The following is a 19,579-nucleotide window of genomic DNA, read 5'->3' as shown; positions in this document are numbered from 1 at the left end:
AGCTCACTTCCTTAAGGCCTCCACTGCTCTCTCAATGATGATTTCTGATTCTCCCTGAGGTACTACCCCAGGACCCTATGTACAACAGACCACACAAAAACAACACAACACACAAAAAACTGACCTGAAATAAAGAGCCATTTGATTTAGTATCTATTTAATTATTTTACTCTTTTTGGATAATAAAAACACAGTAAAAATTAAAGACATTCAAAAACATAAAATATTTCAGTTTGACAAAAGCATTTAAGCACTTCCTTCCTGTATATTCATTTATTCATTCATTGTCTGAACCCGCTTATCCAATTCTGGGTCGCGGTGGGTCCGGAGCCTATCCTGAATCACTGGGAGCAATGCAGGAACACACCCTGGAGGGGGCGCCAGTCCTTCCTGTATATATTTTTCAAAATAAATCCTAGAATACTGATATAGCATGCAAGCCACCGTCACTGTGGAGGATACAGACCCCTTGTCTTAAAAAGGTTAGTTGTGCTCTGCTACACCAGACTCGTACAAACTGTTGAGTCGAATAAATGAATACGGGTCAGGGGCAGGTGTAGATTCTTTACAGCCTGGATCAGACATCTCGGAATACAAGTTCTTGGGGGCAAAATGATGCTCTTCCTCCCCTGTCCCAATGGCATATGGAGAACCTGGACACAGCACGGGGGGAGAATGACTTTTACAGACATGAGTCTGAGCAGTCAAGGGTTAAAAAAAAAGAAAAGGCAAAAGAGAGGTGACAAAAATGTAAAACCACTTACAGTCCATGTAAAGAGTGTCTTCTCTGCTGTGGCAGCTGCAGTAGTCAGAGGAAACGGTGATGACACAGAAATGAGGAACTCGTAATGCAGTAGTTGAAGTCATGTTTGTGTAAAGTGAAGATGAATATAACTACAGTGTCTTACCTTTTCTGTGCAGACTGAGACCCTGAAACACAAAGAAAACCTTTACTGACTGCACTAATGACGCCTGACAGCAGCAGATAAAGTTCAGAGGGTTTAGCTGTTTCTTCAGTGTGCTGACCTTGTGAGATCCTCCTCCTCTTCTTTATAAACACAACTACAACAACCAGCAGGACACACAGTAAAACAGGCACAGCAATGTACACAGACAGGAGTTTAGAACCTGTGAATACAGAGCATTAACAAACATCAAAAACCAGAAACACAATCAGTAAAACAATATACTACATTAACAGTCAGGGTCATATATATTCCTCCTAAGATACAGAGTGTATATTATCACTGTCAAACTAAAACCTTGTATCTCAGTGGTGATGTAGCCCTTGAGTCAGGTCTCAGGGTCTAGCTTGTCATTTGGATAAACAGCAGTGTGAGACTGTATATGAGGGCTGCCGTGGCCTAATGGTTAGAGAAGAGGACTGAAAGGTCATTGGTTCGATTCCCACGACCGGCAGGATAACTGGGGACAGTGGGAGTCCCTCAATCCATACCTGAGGTGCCCTTGAGCAAGGCACTGAACCCGCAACTGCTCCCTAGGTGCCAGGGATGGCTGCCCGCTGCTCTGGGTGTACTAGTGTGTGTGTGTGTGTGTGTGTGTGTTCACTGCCACAGATGAGTTAAATGCAGATGGCATATCTTGTTATACATTGTACAATGACAAAAAATTGCACATTACTTAATGTAATAATTTCAAAGTATATTACAAACTATTTCATTGTGGATTAGTCTCTAATGTTTCTAACAAATTAGTTTCAGTTTTTTCCAGTTTCTTCTTATTTTTTATTCTGAAAACATTTTACAGTTTTTCTCAATTGTTTGCACACAAATACTGGTACTTCAGACACAACGACCAGAACATGTAACTCATGCACCAACCCCCTGAACCAATTCTGCTAAACTACAAACACAATTCCTGCTTTACACTCCAACTGCAGTTCTAAAACACACTGTTTTTAAAACACTACACACAACTTTCAGCATTTGGCACAATTTTCATGAAGAAAATCTCTTGTTTTCACAAGGAACACAGTGTTATTCAAAATTCTAAAGTTAATTGCCCTACTATGCACACTGACTCATCACATGAGCAAACACCTGTCACACAGTTTTACGATTAGCAATCAGAGCTTTAGTATGAAAAGGCAACAGGTGAGCTCTTCTGTTTTAGAGAAATGGATACCAACAGAAGCAGAGCCAGAGGAGTCAGGGGAAGAGGAGGAGGACGGGGAGGACAAGGAAGGCCAAGGAGCGTGATCTCTGATGAGATCTGATTCACTTTAATTGACCATGGTCTAACAATGAGGGAGGCTGGACAAAGAGTACAGCCAAATTTGAGCAGGTAAACTACCTCCATCAACCATCCAGACTTTCCAAAATGAGAATAGGTAAGAAATCTACTCTCACTAGAAGACTGCAGTACTGCACATCAATGCAGTACTCGATGAGTACAGTAGTGCGGCCTGTGTCCACATCGCCTGTGGACTGATCCGTAGGACTGTAAAAATAAAGTATGTTTCAGGTATTTGGGAGATGTTTTCCTATTTTATATTCCTACACAGTAGTTACAGTATTTTACTATTTGTACAGCAGAACTGGAAGATTACCAGCACGAGAACGTCTTCTGTCTCCTGAACAGGAAACTGAAATCATAAACATGGTCCTAGAAAATAACGGTATAACATTACGCCAAATACAATGTAAAATAATTTTAAAAAATGAGATATTTCAAAATATGGATAGGGTAAGCTTATGAACGCTGGACTGTGTCTTGCGCAGAAAAAACAGAGGATGGAACAGGTCTACAGGGTGCTATTTGAACACTATTTAGAAAGAGTTAAAGGAATTGCGATATAACTGTGTGCAAGTAAGTCATATACAATCCCACAATTGATGCATGATCTCAACACTATACATTATACATATTTCAGTATTTTAATCATAATGTAATCACTGCAGTGACCACTCCATGTCTATGTCTTGTGTGTTTCAGAGAGTCCTTGAGCTAGAGGTGGCTGCAGTGGAACACCAGTTCATTCGTCCTACTATATATGCTTCGATATTTCCCTCGCTGCTTGGCCAGAGAAAACATTGCTTGTGGTGTGGATGAGGTGCTGTGGCCAGATGGAAACAGAAGAGAGGATGCAGCATTTTTCGTACTGTAACTGTATACAGTAAACGCTTCTGTTGTTGTGTATGTAGACCACTGTATGTGTGAGTTTGTGTTGGTTGGGATGTACACTGTGTACACTGTTTTTGTGGGAAAAATAAAATATATGGGATGGGATTGATGGGATTCTCTGGACTAACTAAGACCAAAGACAAGATTCTGGGGCAGAATATTTGTTGTTGTTGTTGCTTGGTGTATTGTATTGTACAGTAGATTGTAGAATACAAAAGGTGTAAATGTATAGATTGAGTGTCTTTTGTTGCATTCATCAAGTTTTTAAAGGGAGAAACATATATGCATTACTTATTGCCAGGTTTTGTGGTATTGTTCTGAATTACTCTCACCATGGACCTTGAGGGCTTGAGTTCACAATTCAAGACAAAGTTTGGTTTATCAGCGAGAGTGAGTGGTTTGAATAGAGAGCTTCATTTTGACCTGAAAGAGGACATTTGGGGAACTGGGTAAGACATTATGGGCTTGTGTTTAGAGCTTCAGGAAATGTGTTTAACAGTCAAGAAAAACTGTAATCCCCTCTCAGATACATACTGCACATATAGACACTTGCACAATTTGCACACCCTGGTCAAATGACAGGTTTGTGGGTTTTCTAAGTGATAATACGTTAACACAGCCTTTATAAACAAGCAGATTTAAATATGGCAGAAAGAATGTAGAAAATCAACATGTAATTTGAGAATTTGCGTCTCCAAAGTTTGCCAAAGATTTGTGATATGGAACTTTTCAAACTCACCATGTTTATGTTTCTCCACTTGTGGTTCCTTAGGTGTTTCCTCAGTTCTGGTTGTTTCCGGTGACTGAAGTCTTTTGTCTTTACCGACACTGACTGTAACTCTTTCTATCACCTTCCACTTTACATTTGTATTTTTATCTGTTTTACTTGTGTCCGTGTGTAAGGCACACAGGTACTGACCACTGTCTGACTCCATCACTCCACTGATCCCGATGTTGTGAGTGAGCTTCTCTATGGTTCTGTTTGAGAGTCGTTTATTCAGTGTTTCTTCCACTTCACAGTGGTGACCAACAGTTACACCCTCCGCTGAAAAATCATAAGAATATAAACAGGTGCCGCTCTGTCCTTTGGTCTTGATCCAGTAAACAACAAATGCTGGTCCATGATGTTCTTTTGTGAAGGTGAAGCTGCAGTTTAAATTCACTGATTCACCTTCAGTTACAGTGAGTGAAGATGTTTTCTCAGGTTCAGACGTCACTGTTAAAATACAACTATTAACTATTAACTTATATATAGTCATTATTCATCAACAGAAAACAGCCATGAATTTTAGAAGATAATAAAGGAGTGAAAAGTTACTCACTGTTTTTATCTGGAACAGCGACTATGAACGACTGGAGAACATTGGGAGATGTTTTGAATGGAAATAAGAATCCAGGAAGATAACGATTAACACACGCAAAAAATCCACTCTTTACTTTTAGCAAACAAAAGTCTGGTTTATCTTTCTCTTTTTCACATTTTTTTTCATCATCCTCCTTAAGCTGAATTTTGAGGAGATAACACTCTTCTGGGCAGTTCAGGTCGATGATGTTGTTAGAATCTGTGCTTATTTGCCATTTCTTTGTTTCACATGTAATAGGTTTTTCCTCCTTTGTCGAATAAATGAACTGTGTTTGACCTTAGGGAGGAAAAAGACATTACTATAAGTTTGAGACAAACTCTCTGTAGAACAGACATCTTTCACAAAAAAGACAACTGCCACAATTTAATGAAAACAGAGAAAATTACTCACCGAGGCAGTCACCAAGAAAAAAGAGGAGAAGAGTGAGAAACAGAAACGCCATTTCTCCTCCTTCATGCACTGTAATAAAATAGAGAAGTGAGAATGAAGAATTGTAGTCACACTTCCTTTTCACGCCTCCTTCAGGGTCAATGTAGCTGCAATGAACAGTGAATCTCTTACAGATTCATAGCAGGACCCCATCAGCAGTGATTAACTAAAACAGCTGTGGACTTAAAAACTAAGGATGCACCGATCCAATATTATGATCAGATAATGGTCTTAATATTAACAAAATTAGCTGGATCAGGTATTGAATAAATAGACCAATCCATTCATTTTAATTTGTTTGTGTTGTGAGCCTCACTATACATTGATGGCACATCAACCTGCTTTCATCTGCATAGATCTTTTTACTGAGAAGCAATCCCTGCCTCAGACAATCCTTACCAATACCAGAGAGTCAAAAATAGTTCAGTTACCCTGAGTTGCTGCCACTGCCACTAAATACCTCTGGGCCCCCTGCACTAGTGTAGAAAGTGAGTGATTGTTCAGCACAGTTTCCAACATTGTGGATGAGAAAAGAAACAGACATAAAACAGAGAGCAGAAATGCTTATTTTCCTGAGAAAGAACATGTCACTATTGTTCAAATGAGCATTCAGGGCAACCACAGGCCCTGGTGTGAGACTGCACTTAATGTTTACAGTGTAGTGGAAATAGTATGCACACGTTGCGGTGGCATTAGCACTACATAGCGGAGTCAATGATAATTAATTATTATTTTATTCATAATTAATTATTTAATTCATTTTGCTAAGCTCCATGTTTGGGAGCCATTAACTAATATGTAGTGTCTTAACCTGTCTTAATTTTAGCTTAGACAAGTAGGTCATCTTCACATATTATACAGCAGAATTAGCTAGAATTAACTATTATTAATGAATTATGCTCATTGATCCGCTGTGGGTTCTTGACTCTGAAATTGAATGTGAATTAGAAATTATAATTCCATACAAGAAAGGTGCACACACAAACAAATAACCAAGGATTGGTTTTATCACACAACTGGTTTATTAATTGTAATATCAAATAATGAATATTAATTAGACATTCAAATAATGAAATGGATTACAGCAATACATGAGGGAACAGTGAGATTAATATATGAGGGAATTTCTCTATGATAATTATTGTCCTAAGTTCTAAGAAAGGCTATTGTTTATCCCAGCAACTTTCAGTACCAACCCATGAGCCATGAGAGACATGAGACCATGTGACCTTATGTATCCGGAGATGGACAGGGAGCATGTCGCTGACGGTGCCTTCTGGCATTACTTCCTGGAGAATTGCAGACGCGGGCCTTGTAGGTTGCATCCGCGTGCGTTCATTTTCTCCCGAGGCTTTCAGACGCAGCCGTCGGAGCTGGTGGTGTTCTGAAGGTCTCTGTGGGGATTCTTCGTCGTCACTGATCTGCCGCCTTGTGAAAGAGAGACATATCCATGCAGGTCTCTCCTGGGGCCTCATCTCAGAAGATGATTCTGAGGGTGCGTGCAGCCGTCCTCTTTGTGGCGTTGTCGTCGTTTGGAAGGTTGCCTTCATGCTCTGGGTGTGGCGTTGAAATTTTGCGAGGGTTAAACTATAGCTCTTCTTAATCTGTAGTTTCTATCTGGACCACGCTTTAAAGGTCCAAGACTGTTTAAGAAAGCCATGAGTCTGACGCCTGCAGAGTCATTTCCAAAACTCAGGTCATTTTACTCTTTTAGCCTTGAAAAAGCTAAAAGAGACAACGCCCCAAGTGTCTGGAGCCTTGAAGTGAAGAGTCGAACATCGGAGAAAAAGGGGCAGAAGCCCAAAAAGCTTAAAAAGCTCGAAAATCTCAGAAAAGCTTGTGTCATTTGGCGCCACAGGTTTTTAACCAGAGTTTAGAAAACCCGCCCCGAATACCTGATTTGTCCTCAATGAGAGAGAATTGGAGCCTTTCTTGCTCCTGATTGGCTGTTTCCTGTACCTTGGGAGTGGCATCACATAGAATTTATGACACTTGACAAGACAAAGACTTGACCATCCCTGAGTGAATACTTTGCAATATAAAAGATTATATGTTAACACAAAGTAATATCATTAAGAAAAAGACAACCATGTTCTATATAATTATTAACCAACTAAACACATAGTATGTGACTACCTTGGTTCTACATAGATTCATATAAACGAAAATGACTTTAAACACATGAAAATTAATTCCACCTATTTTGATTGTCAAAACGGGATTAATCCCAAACAGTTGTGCACATATGTAACTTCAAATTGTTTTAAACCAATGGGAATTAAGGTTTGTGATTGTTTTGTTTAACAATCTTTCAAAAGGTGTGAGAGAACAGTTTTAATCAAATTTCAGTCTGTTTGTCTCTCTGCACTTTGCTGAGATTCTCCTCTTGACCCTGGGACCTTGGGTCGTAAACGTCCTGAAGTGAGGTTTTACGAGCCTGCTCTGGATGCTAATCTTACATTCCGATCTTTTTTGGAGATGTCTCTCAAAACTAGCGAAAGGTTGGGTATTTAAAATCACATCTTCAGAAAGTCAAAATTTCTTATTAGAAATTAATACACATTCATCATATCCACTACAACAGGTTTACAATATATGATCACTGCTTGTATTTGACAAAGTTACTTTTTATATCTAAGGTTCAGCTGCTAGATTTTATTTTGAATATTTGCACTAAATATTTATGAATATTATATATATTCATATTGGATAACAGATAATGAATGAATGAATGAATGAATATATATTCATATTTTATTAGCACTAAATGGTTGCATGTTTACAGTGTCTGATCATCTGTATTTGTTTATTCTCAGGTTCAGCTGCTAGATTTTATTTCGGATTTCTGTTTACACCAAACATTTAAAAGTAATGTTTATTACTGTTTGTAATAAAGTGAATCTACTTTTCATTTTTTGTTGATACATTTAATTTTAAGAGGTTTCGATCCACATTTAAGTTTCACTCCTTTGTTATCTTGAAGTTGAATGCTGAGCCTGCATAAGTCCTGCACAATTGTGTATTTTCGTGACAAACAAATAGCATTTCAGTACATTTATATCTCTGTGTTAATTTGTTATATTGTGTTTAGTTAATTTATTTGTTAGTTTCAACAATGGTGGGCAGCACGGTGGCGCAGCAGGTAGTGTCACAGTCACACAGCTCCAGGGACCTGGAGGTTGTGGGTTCAGTTCCCGCTCCGGGTGATTGTCTGTGAGGAGTTTGTGTGTTCTCCCCGTGTCCACGTTGGTTTCCTCCGGGTGCTCTAGTTTTCTCCCACAGTCCAAAAAAAAAAAAAAAAAAACACGTTGGTAGGTGGATTGGTGACTCAAAAGTGTCCGTAGGTGTGAGTGAATGTCCGTGTGTGTGTGTTGCCCTGTGAAAGACTGGCGCCCCCTCCAGGGTGTATTCCCGCCTTGCGCCCAGTGATTCCAGGTAGGTTCTGGACCCACCGCGACCCTGAACTGGATAAGGGTTACAGATAATGAATGAATGAATTAATTCAACAATGGTATCTGATCAAAATGGGGTATCAATATGCAAAATGTATGTATCGCATCAAACTGAAAAAGTCAAACCAGTGCATGCCTAGTGAAAGCATTACTTTTACTTACATTACATTACATTACTTATTAACTGAAAGTGTGAAAATGCCACTTGTTGAAAGGTGAAAAGAAATACTGCAGATTAAGAAAAAACGTATATTAAAGGCAGAGGCGATTGCTCTAAGACTGCAAGGGTAGCTCAGCTTCCCCTAAAATGTAAAAAAATAAGTGATCACATATATACTGTTGTGTGTACATGTCACTGAATAAGTATGCACTACAACGCGCTCAACTTTTGTTCAGAATCAGCTTCTTATCACTGGTAAAGACGCGGCTTTCCTCTCAATCATTCCCTTCACAGTGCTTTAAACAGTGCGGACGCTGAGCGTCCACGGCGTTCAATTGCGAAGCACCGAAGTGCAGCAAAACAAGACGAGTGATTGGATAAATGCTGGGCTTTGTCCCGCCCATCGGACGCTCAGCGTCTCTGGGGATCTGCATGATGATTGGATGATCTGTCTGAGGCTGAATCCCTTTTTGATTGACAGCGAAATGAGCGAATCAGCAATCCTTTGGTGTAAAGATCCGTGGGAGCATTACATTTTCATTCTGTTCTGAGTTGAACCGGAGAAGTTCTCTAAGCGGCATTTTCTTTGTTAAAAACGACTAGCGACAAATCGAGCTTCTATTTCTGGGGGAGTTTTTTGTAGCTGCTTGTGTTTGGAGACTGACTTCTATCACTCTTTCTGACTTCTATCGCAGTTTCTGTCCAGCGGGTGCTGCTGAGCCCCCCCACCGCCACAAAGCACTCACAGGCGGACACACTTCACATGGGCCAAGGCCGTTTAAGCCTAGCTCTGCTGGCCACTGAGAGGACACTAGTCAAGTCCCTGGAAAAGACGCCTTGTTGGTACGACAGGGTCACAGATCATTTTCTTAAAAAGGAACGGAGGGTAGAATTTAGGCCGAAATTGAGCTTCCCCTCCTTGAAAGACCAGGATCCGCCACTGATTAAAAGTGAATCTACTTTAAATTAAACTGTCTCTGAATTCAAACTGTAGACAAAGTTACATCACAACTTCTCAGAACCACAGCACACTGCCAGGACAACATCAAAAACATGGACATTGCTCACCATGGTATCACCACTCACCATGGCACCAGGACTAAACCCAGAAGAATTAAACACAACAATGCCATAACTTCTCATTCTTGTGCAAATACAGAGGTGTTGAAACATATGAAAGTGCCTCTCACTGGAAAATGCTGTAATGGCTTGGATTTGTAAAAGCTTGGCTTTAAGAGAAAGTAAACATGAATCTGAGATTAACTTTGTGTAGTTTAATTCTAATTTTTGTTACAGCTCCTAGGGAAAAATTCTTTAGCAGCACTTCAGCTAAAAGCAGACTGTGTAATGAACCCCAGACCTTAGCATCACTGCATGTGTTTTGGGATCAGCACTTGAATCAAGAGAGGCAGAGAAATGTAACCAGCATCTGATACTGATCTTTGGAGATTTCTCCTTCATTTTGTTGGAAAATGAAAAGCAAGTTTAACAAAAAATGAACACTGGACAATTATGTGTATTTTGCTGTTGTACACATTTATTCTATCAAATCTCTCTCTCTCTCTCTCTCTCTCAATGAATGAATGAATGAGACACATTGTCTGCAGGGTTTCAGTGTAAAGGTATTTGTAATAATCTTCTATGAGTAAAGTGTTTATGAATAATTTATAGAATAACAGGTCTTACTTAGAATTAAAATGTAAAATCATTAACATACATTTATTACACATGACAGTAGTGGCCTGACGAATGTGAAACTGTACACTCAATTTCCATTGGACACTGTTGTTTTTTTTTACTTTTTTTGTTTGTTTGTAAAATACATTATGTGTTTCTTTAATCACAACAAATAACAACAGACAAAATGTGAAGAAAGACACTCAAACTCCAGTCCTTAAAATCAAATCAAATAATATAATCAAATCCCTTGTGGGAGGTGGGAGATAATGAAGACAGTATAAAACAGAAAAAAGGACAAAGGACATTCTACGGGTCTTTCTGTTTGTCCAAAAAGTACTTCATGTTGAATTAAAGTATCGGTGAGCTCTGTGATCAGAGCATCTCAGTTCTCCCATCTGAGTTATATGCGTCATCTCAAATAGTCAACAGGCAAAGCGAGGGACAGAAGAGGACTTCCGTTCAAGAAGATTCATCTTTTTGGCTGCAACCAAACTGGTCATAATCTGCTGAATGACTTGGGAGGCATCGTCCAGAGACTCTGAATATCCACATATCACTATTACTGGATCCGGCTGTATCTGTGTACTACAGCATCCTAGATATAAGCGAATACTTTTGACCAGACCTTATATAGATTTGAGCAAAACCAGAAAAGATTAACCAGAGTGCAATGTGCAGTTTTACATTTGTCACAAAGTGGAGAAATGTTACTTGAGCTTCTAGATAATTTTGTCACAGGAAACTGTTAAACATCAGCTCTTAGTTCACTCAGTCATAGTAACTCATCTACTCCAGGAAACAGTCCTCATCAAGTGTTAAAATGGATATTATATATAACTTATAACTTACCGATGTCTAATTCCATGCACTCTGCTCAGAACAGAATAGATCAGTGGAGAAGTGATATTCAAGTAAATATAAGTGAAGACGACTGGAACGAAACTTATAAAGGGCACAGAAAGATCAATAAATACATGGTTTAAACTGCTACATTATAAGTGGCTCCTGTCAAATGAGGACATATGTGACTCCTGTCAAGCTCCAGCCTTTAGCTAAGAACATTCCAGAAATGTGTACTAAACGTTTAAATGATAAAGTTAAGTGTTAAACTCTGTGTTTTTGGTATTTACCCAAAAGACTTCTCTCAATCTTAGAGATAGGGATTACTTCAAGCACAGAGAGCCATGGAGGCCCTGTCTAAGCAACAATGGATAAGGCAACTCACAGAAAGTATAGGTCTGGAAAGACTGACTTATATAGTCAGGGAAAATGGGAGGAATTTGGACACCTCTGTGGAAATTATGTAAATATTATAGAAACTGTGGAGTAAAATATGCGATCTGTTATTTCTTACACAAACAAAGTGTACACTATCAGTATGTACACTATCTCTGAATTGTGTATCTCAATGTTGTTGGTGCAGGTTTGTATTTGTGTGTGTGTGTGTGTGTGTGTGTGTGTGAGTGTGAGGGGGTCTTTGTTTATTGTTCATTTCTTTCATTTTCGTTAAAATTAAAAACCAAAAATAAAAAAATAAAATAAAAAGTTAAGATGGATCTTCCTGCCAATAATATGTTTACAGTGTGAATAAGTTCTTTGTCTGTACAAGAGTATGATACCTGACTCAGTGAATGAACAGTACACTACACTTGACTTCAATGAATCAGAGAATTTATAAGAATTGGTTCTGTAAATTAAATTGAACAGTCAAAATATTTCCATAAAGAGAAGCTTGAAATATGTTTATTTTTTTTTTAAGCAATGACACTTCATGACATTTAGAGCCAGATCTTCAGTTCAGGCCAAAAAACGAAGAAAAACAACAAACTCCACTGTGTTTATCATCATTTTTACTTGCACCCACATCATATGAGATTGTACAGTCATGGCCAAATGTACTGGCACCCCTGCTCTTTCAGATGATGCTGCACTTCACACAGAACACATTCATTTATGATTGCTTTAGTCTTCACTTTTATATTTGTGTGCGTTGGAAAACAGAAAAAGCTAAGAGAAATAGCCAATCTAACCTCAATTAATAATAATAGCAATAATAATATGTTTCATTTATATAACGCCTTTCTCAAATCAAGGACACATTCCAAAATATGTAAATATGTTTGTTTTCCACTGATGTCTCAGATTCTGGTAAATAGATGATGATCAGCAGATCTAAACCCTCGTGAAATAATTCCACACAGATCCTAATGCCTCTCTTCTGCATTTTTGTTTGTGTAAAGGGGGCCTGTGAAAAGCACATAACATAAAATCCATTACTGTTTCAAATACAAGTCTGAAAAAAATATCAAAAAGGAAAATGCTAAGACATGAGACTGAAGAACTCACCGTCAGCGTCAGGTGTAGCTTCTTGTTGGTGGCTGTAACAGTGACAGGGAAAAGACGATGCAACAGAAAGGAAATGACTTCACAATGACAGAAATAATCATGTTATTTAAAGGCATTACTGCTGTGACCTACCTTTGTAACTCCACAGACTGAGATCCTGTAGGAATACAGTTATGAAACAAGAGTCTTATTGTATGTAACCATTAAGTGCCTATTATTAGAGACTATGTAAATGAACGTAGAGATTCAAACTGGACATTTACCTTGTGAACTCTTGGCCTTAATCCTTAGGAATGCAAATGTAACCCAAACAGAAAACAGAAGAGCCAGACCTATGGGCCATGAAGTGTACAAGGGCATGAGAGGATCACTTCCTGTTCACAGACAACAAACACAGCATCAGTCATTAGAAACACTGGTAATGTAAATTATTTAAATATGTGAACTAACAGTGTAGCTTACATGTCCACATGTACAATACATGTAGCTTACCATTTCTCTCTTCAGTTCTCTCTTCAGTTCTCTCCTCATGTTTCTCCTCATGTGTTTCCTCAGGTGTTTCCTCAGTCCTGGTTGTTGTAGGTGATTTGTTTTTACTGACACTGACTGTAACTCTTTCTATCACCTTCCACTTTACATTTGTTTTTTTTGTTTTACTTGTGTCCATGCGTAAGGCACACAGGTACTGACCACTGTCTGACTCCATCACTCCACTGATCCCGATGTTGTGAGTGAGATACTCTATGGTTCTCTTTGAGAGTCGTTTATACTGTGTTTCTTTCACTTTACAGTAGTGATTGATCTCTATAACCTCCATTGTGAAATCATAAGAATATAAACAGGTGCTGCTCTGTCCTTTGGTCTTGATCCAGTAAACAACATATGCATTTCCATCATGTCGTTTTGTGAAGATGAAGCTGCAGTTTAAATTCACTGATTCACCTTCAGTTACAGTGAGTGAAGATGTTTTCTCAGGTTCAGACGTCACTGTTAAAATACAACTATTAACTATTAACTTATATATAGTCATTATTCATCAACAGAAAACAGAATTTTAGAAGATAATAAAGGAGTGAATAGTTACTCACTGCTTTCATCTGGAACAGCGACTATGAACGACTGGAGAATATTGGGAGATGGTTTGAATGGAAATAAGGATCCAGGAAGATAACGATTAACACACGCAACAAATCCACTCTTTACTTTTAGCAAACAAAAGCCTGGTTTATCTTTTTCTTTTTCACATTTTTTTTCATCATCATCCTTAATCTCAATCGTGAGGTGGTAACAACCTTCTGGGCACTTCAGGTCAATGATGTTGTTAGAATCTGTGCTTATTTGCCATTTCTTTGTTTCACATGTAATGGTTTTTTCCTTCTTTGTGGAATAAATGAACTGTGTTTGACATCTTTCACAAAAAAAGACAGAAAACTGCCACAGACTTGCTGTGCTCCAACTGTTTTTGCAGAAGGGTAACAACAGTCCAATACGATATAGAACACCCTCCCAATAACAGCACAGTGATAATCTCCACATGAAAACAGAGAAAATTACTCACCGAGGCAATCACCAATAAAAAAGGGGAGAAGAGTGAGAAGCAGAAACATCATTTCTCCTGGTTCATGCACTGTGATAAAATACAGAAGTGAGAAATTATATTTGTTGTCACACTTCATATTCACTCCTCCTTCAGAGTCATTGTAGCTGCAATGAACAGCGAATCTCTTACAGATTCATAACAAGACCCCATCAGCAGTGATTAACTAAAACAGCTGTGGACTGAAAACATCACTGTGGACTGAAGTTCAGACGTCACTGTTAAAATACAGCTATTAACTATTAACAAATATATAGTCCTTATTCATCAACAGAAAAAAGCCATGAATTTAAAAAAAAATAAATAAACTGTTTTTATCTGAAACAGTGACTACGAATGACTGGAGAACACTGGGAGACGGTTTGAATGGAAATAAGATTCCAGGAAGATGCTAATTAGGCAACAAATACACTTCTAGTTCCTGGCTGATTTTCTTGTTTTAAGCACTGTATTTCCTCATTATACATGAGCTTAATCATGAGGTGGTAACAACAGCTCAGGTGCAGTTCAGGTAAATGATGATAGACTCTGTGCTTCTGCATGTCTGTAAGTGCTTTTCCAGTTCAGGGTCACGGTGGGTCCGGAGCCTACACTCTTAAAACTAAAGGATACTTGAGGCACCTTTTGGGGTTCCTCAGCTTGCCACACTGGCGGAACCCCTTAAGGAGCCTTGAGAAACCCTTTGACAATGACAAGGGTCATTGAGGAACTGTTTCATTTAACATGATCTGAAACCTTTTTAGGTTCTTCAGGGAACCATTTTTAAGCTAATAAATTTTTCAAAGTACTTTAGCATATTTTGGGTTCAAGGTTACAGTTAATATTACTACTAAAATACTACTAATCACAACACAAAGTTAAACAAACAACTGAATTAATTTAATGACTTTATTAAACTTGTACGTTTACATTTTTACTATTTCAGTTACAGTTCCATAAAAAGCAATGAACAAATAAACTTAATAAATGTACTGTAAAAAAAATAATGAAAACAATTAAAGAAATAAAATAACTACAGACTGGGCCTACAGTCATGACCGAAAATGTTGGCAATTATGTTAGAAATGTTTTGCAATCACACATGTTTTGTTATACACATGTTTATTTCCTTTGTGTGTATTGGAACAAAACAAAAAAAGCCAAAATTTATTTAATTTAACGCTAAACTCTATTGGCACATTTTCAAAATTGTGGGTAAATAAATTTGTTTCAAGCATGAGATGCTTGTTTAAACTCACCTGTGGCAAGTAACCAGTGTAGGCAACATAAAAATCACACCTGAAACCAGATAAAATAGAGAGAACTTAACTCAATCTTTGCCTTGTCTGTGCCACAGTAAGCACGAAGAACAGAAAGAGGAGAAAAGAACTGTTGGAGGACATGAAAAAAAAGATTTTGGAAAAGTATCAACAATCTCAAGGTTACGGGTCCAGTCCATCTCCAGACATCTTGATGTTCCTTAGTTTATGGTACGCAACAACCTATGGCATCTCCCTTGTTGGGGATGCTGATATTGATTGTAATAGGCGAGGTTTAAATTAGTGTTATTCACTCTGGGGTGCCGGTCAGAGCACAGGAAAGAGGCAGGTGTTTAAATATTCCTCTCTTTACTTGCAAGAGAGCAATACAGAACATTGCACATCAGCAGATATTTCAGTAGGTAGAGGTGTGTCTATGTGTGGCTGTAAAGTAATCAAACAAAGGAATAATCACTATTACATTCCATGCTCACATCTTATAGAAAACAATGAGTGCCTAAGTAGTGATTACTGCACAAAACATAAACATTGGAGAGTAAAACTCTAACTTATTTACATGAAGTGGTGTCATTTAACAACAGATCAAATATAGTTACTCACTTATTTGGCATTTACGCACACAACACTACATCACAGTGACTGATAAGCACGAACAGGTGTAATTCTTATATAAGTCCTGAATACAACAACTGCAGTGTGTGTATAAGACCAGTACATCACTCTCTCTTGAGCACATAGCCTTTTGTACATCCCTGGAAGTGGATGTAAGAGAAAAATTGATCAAAGGTTTCAAGGCAGGATAGTCCGGATGGGGGATAAGCAGTCCCAATCAAGTTCCAAAGAAATTCAAGCTGTCCTGCAGATTGCAGTTGCCAAAATGTACATTAGTAAACCCAAATCCATTTGAGAAGATATCTTGTGGACAGATGAAAACGTTTGGTAAAGCACATCATTCTACTTTTTACTGAGAATGGAACGAGGCCTACAAAGGAAACACAGCACCTACAGTCAAATATGGTGGAGGTTCAAAGATGTTTTAGGGTTGGTTTGCTGCCTCTGGCACTGCGTGCCTTGACTGTTTGCACTGCATCATGAAAGCTAAAGATTACAAAAGGATTTTGGGTAGCAATGTAGGGCCCTACAGAAAGATGTGTCAGAAAGATTGGTCGTTGTCCAAGGTCATGCGTCTGCCAGCAGGACAATGACTCCAAACGTGCTTCAAAAAACACCCAGAAATAGATGGAAGGAAAGAGCTGGAAAGTTCTGAAGTGGCCAGCTATGAGTCCGGATCTAAATTCCATTGAACACCTGTGGAGAGATCTTAAAATTGCTATTGGGAGAAGGCACACTTCAAATATGAGAGACCTGGAACAGGTTGCAAAAAAGAGTGGTCCAAAATTCCCATTGAGTGGTGTAAGAAGCTTGTTGATGGTTATAGGAAGCAATTGATTTCAGTTATTCTTTCCAAAGGGTGTGCAACCAATTATTAAGTTGAGGGTGCCAATAATTTTGTCTGGGCAATTTTTGGAGTTTTGTGTGAATTTTGGCATTTTTTTCTCTCTCTCTCTTTTTTGTATTGTTCCAGTACACACAAAGGAAATAAACTTATACAACAAAACATGTTTTGTGTTCTAAAAGAAACTTAATTTTCTGGAAAAATTTCAGGAGTGCCAACATGGGTTTTGGCCATGACTGTATATATTTTACACATTTAAAAATGTTGGGACACTTAGTGTAATTTGTTAAATTGCTTTAATTTTTATTTATCAAATAAATTTAATAAAAGTTTATACATTTAACTGTGAGGTTCTGCGATGTTCCCCAGTTAGCAGTTTAACTGGTGACAAGTGATGTTATCAAGACTGAGAATAAAAGCAAAGCAGGGTCGCTGTTAAAAATTTGTACCAAATTTTGTGAGAAAATTCTCAATCAGTTCAAAGTGCAAGTTTCTCCATCTAACGTTCAAAATACCATACAAACCTTGTCAGGGGAAATCTCTGTGTAAAGATCAAGGGTGAAACCTACTGCTGAATGTGTGACCATCGAGCCCTCAGGTGAGACTGTTGGAGAAGCTGTCATGATAACATGATGTACATAGCCAGAGGAGAAATGATTGTCACTGAACACAGTCCACTGCTGCATCAAGAAATGCAGCCTGAAACTGTATTTCACAAAGAGGATGCCATACACTAATTTTTTGTAGGAATACCAGTGAGTTTTTTGGTCTGAAGTCTTTTGAGTTGGACAATGGAAATGTGTTCTGAGGTCAGACGAGATCATTTCAGCTTGATTTTGAAGAGATGTCAGATTCTACATGCCAAATATGAAAGACATCCAGACAGTTACAACAATGCCAAACCCCAACAATGCCAAATTTCAACAATGCCAAATCCCCAGTCACTGATGAAAAAGTATAATCAAAACAAAAGGTGACGTGACACTGTGGTAAACATGCCTCTGTCCAAATATTTTTGAGTGTTTTGCAAACATTCATTTCTAAATTTGTTTCTATTTTTAACAACTACGGTTACATTTGTTACTGAAAACCTTTGTTCTTTTGTCTGTTAAGTATAAGGTCAAGTGAATTAACAAATTACAATTCAGTTTTTATAGTGTCCCAGCTTTCTGGAAAATGAGTTTGTTCCCTAAGCCATGCCTTATGCTAAATAAATACATACCAATGACAAATAAATATGACCAATTAATACAAATATGTAAATACAGTAAAGTCTCATACACTTAGGTCGACTTACATTACAGTTGTGAATACACTAATCACAAACAAACTCTGAATAAACACAGAAATTTAAAATGTATTTCACTATTTAAATACATGTGCTGTCTTTTGTCCTGACAGAGATTTGGTAACGTTAAAAGAAAAAAATTTCTAGACGTATAATTTATCCTTAACGTTACTGTGCATCGCCGTTGATTTCTGTTACCGAGCAACCATTGCTAAGCCCTGCGCTGTTTCTACTCTTCAGCTCTGATGTGAACCTACAGACTAGTTATTTAAAAACATTTTATTCCACCTAATACTACATTTAATTGCTTTGTTTCATCTCTGGTGCAGTTAGGTTTAATATTTCTTCTGTTATGCTAAACAAGAAGTACTAGTATAATGATTTCCATTGTATTTGTTTCAGAAGCTTTTATAGTTTGTTAATAGCTTCAGATGTAATTGCATATAAACAAAACAAAAAATGTCATTTAAACAAAGCTTTAAATATGAGTATTATTAGTTATTATTATCACTGTTCTATCACTGTGATTATTATTAATGTGTAGTGGAAATAGCATGCGCACGTTGCAGTGGCATAAGCACTACATAGTGGAGTCAATGATAATTAATTATTATTTTATTAATAATTAATTATTTAATTCATTTTGATAAGCTCCATGTTTGGGAGTCATTAAATAATATGTAGTGTCTTTACCTGTACAATTTTAGCTTGGACAAGTAGGCCATCTTTACATATTATATAGCAGAATTAGCTAGAATTTATTATTATTAATGAATTATGCTCATTGACCTGCCATAGGTTCTTGGCTCTGAAATTGAATTTGAACTAGAAGCAATAATTCTATACAAGAAAAGTGCACACACAAAAAACCAAGGATTGTTTTTTTCACACAACTGGTTTATTAATAATAATAATATCAAATAATGAGTATTGATTATACATTCATATAATGAAATGGATTACAGCGATACATGAGGGAACAGGGAGATTAATATATGAGGAAATTTCTCTATGATAATTACCTTAAATTCTAGAAGGGCTATGTTTATCCCAGCAAGCATTCAGCTCCAACCTCCTGAGCAATGAAATAAATGAAACCATGTGACCTTATGTATCCTGGGAGATGCTGGAGACTGGAGATAGCTGGGGTCAGGTCGCTGACGCGCTGTGCTTTCCGGCACGGGCTTTCCGCTGTGGGCCTTTTAGTGTTGCAGTTGCGGGCGTTCCTTTTCTCCCCCTTTTCAGACGCGGCGACCCCTCCGTTCTCTGTGGGGATTCTCTGTCATCGCTGATCTGCCGCCTTGTGGGAGACACGTCTCTGCCGGTCTCTCCTGGGCAGGTTTCTCCTCATCTCAGAAGTTCATTCTGAGGGTGCATGTGGCCATCGTCTTCATTGCCGGTTCG

The 19,579-nt window shown here is 38.0% G+C and overlaps 2 protein-coding genes across 2 annotated transcripts; both read right to left on the bottom strand.

The window, feature by feature from the left end:
• Positions 1 to 192: 192 nt before the first annotated feature.
• LOC136679731 (uncharacterized) lies at positions 193 to 4,953 on the bottom strand. The gene is made up of 7 exons (XM_066658398.1): positions 4,899 to 4,953; positions 4,467 to 4,784; positions 3,884 to 4,360; positions 1,027 to 1,128; positions 909 to 930; positions 765 to 799; positions 193 to 653 (listed from the first exon to the last, which is right to left on the bottom strand). The coding sequence occupies exons 1-7, from the start codon at positions 4,948 to 4,950 to the stop codon at positions 484 to 486; spliced, it is 1,176 nt and encodes a 391-aa protein (XP_066514495.1). The 5' UTR covers positions 4,951 to 4,953; the 3' UTR covers positions 193 to 483.
• A 5,698-nt stretch (positions 4,954 to 10,651) lies between these two features.
• LOC136678467 (uncharacterized) lies at positions 10,652 to 13,392 on the bottom strand. Its single transcript, XM_066656521.1, has 5 exons — positions 13,068 to 13,392; positions 12,839 to 12,949; positions 12,708 to 12,732; positions 12,576 to 12,607; positions 10,652 to 10,767 (listed from the first exon to the last, which is right to left on the bottom strand). Exons 1-5 carry the CDS (start codon positions 13,390 to 13,392, stop codon positions 10,652 to 10,654), a joined length of 609 nt encoding a protein of 202 aa, XP_066512618.1.
• Between the last annotated feature and the right edge of the window lie 6,187 nt (positions 13,393 to 19,579).

The sequence above is a fragment of the Hoplias malabaricus genome, chromosome Y (assembly GCF_029633855.1).
Source record: "Hoplias malabaricus isolate fHopMal1 chromosome Y, fHopMal1.hap1, whole genome shotgun sequence".
Classification (NCBI taxonomy): Eukaryota; Metazoa; Chordata; class Actinopteri; order Characiformes; family Erythrinidae; genus Hoplias; species Hoplias malabaricus.
This window is presented reverse-complemented; position numbering and strand designations above follow the sequence as displayed.

Coding starts and splice junctions, on each gene's coding strand:
- LOC136679731 (XM_066658398.1), bottom strand. CDS start 4,950: ATGGCGTTTCTGTTTCTCACTCTTCTCCTCTTTTTTCTTGGTGACTGC. Junction 1,129..3,883: donor AGTGGAGAAACATAAACATG/GTGAGTTTGAAA, acceptor CTGTATTCACAG/GTTCTAAACTCCTGTCTGTG. Junction 931..1,026: donor GAGGAGGAGGATCTCACAAG/GTCAGCACACTG, acceptor TTTGTGTTTCAG/GGTCTCAGTCTGCACAGAAA.
- LOC136678467 (XM_066656521.1), bottom strand. CDS start 13,392: ATGGAGGTTATAGAGATCAATCACTACTGTAAAGTGAAAGAAACACAG. Junction 12,608..12,707: donor CAGTCTGTGGAGTTACAAAG/GTAGGTCACAGC, acceptor TCACTGTTACAG/CCACCAACAAGAAGCTACAC. Junction 10,768..12,575: donor AGCTACACCTGACGCTGACG/GTGAGTTCTTCA, acceptor GTGGATATTCAG/AGTCTCTGGACGATGCCTCC.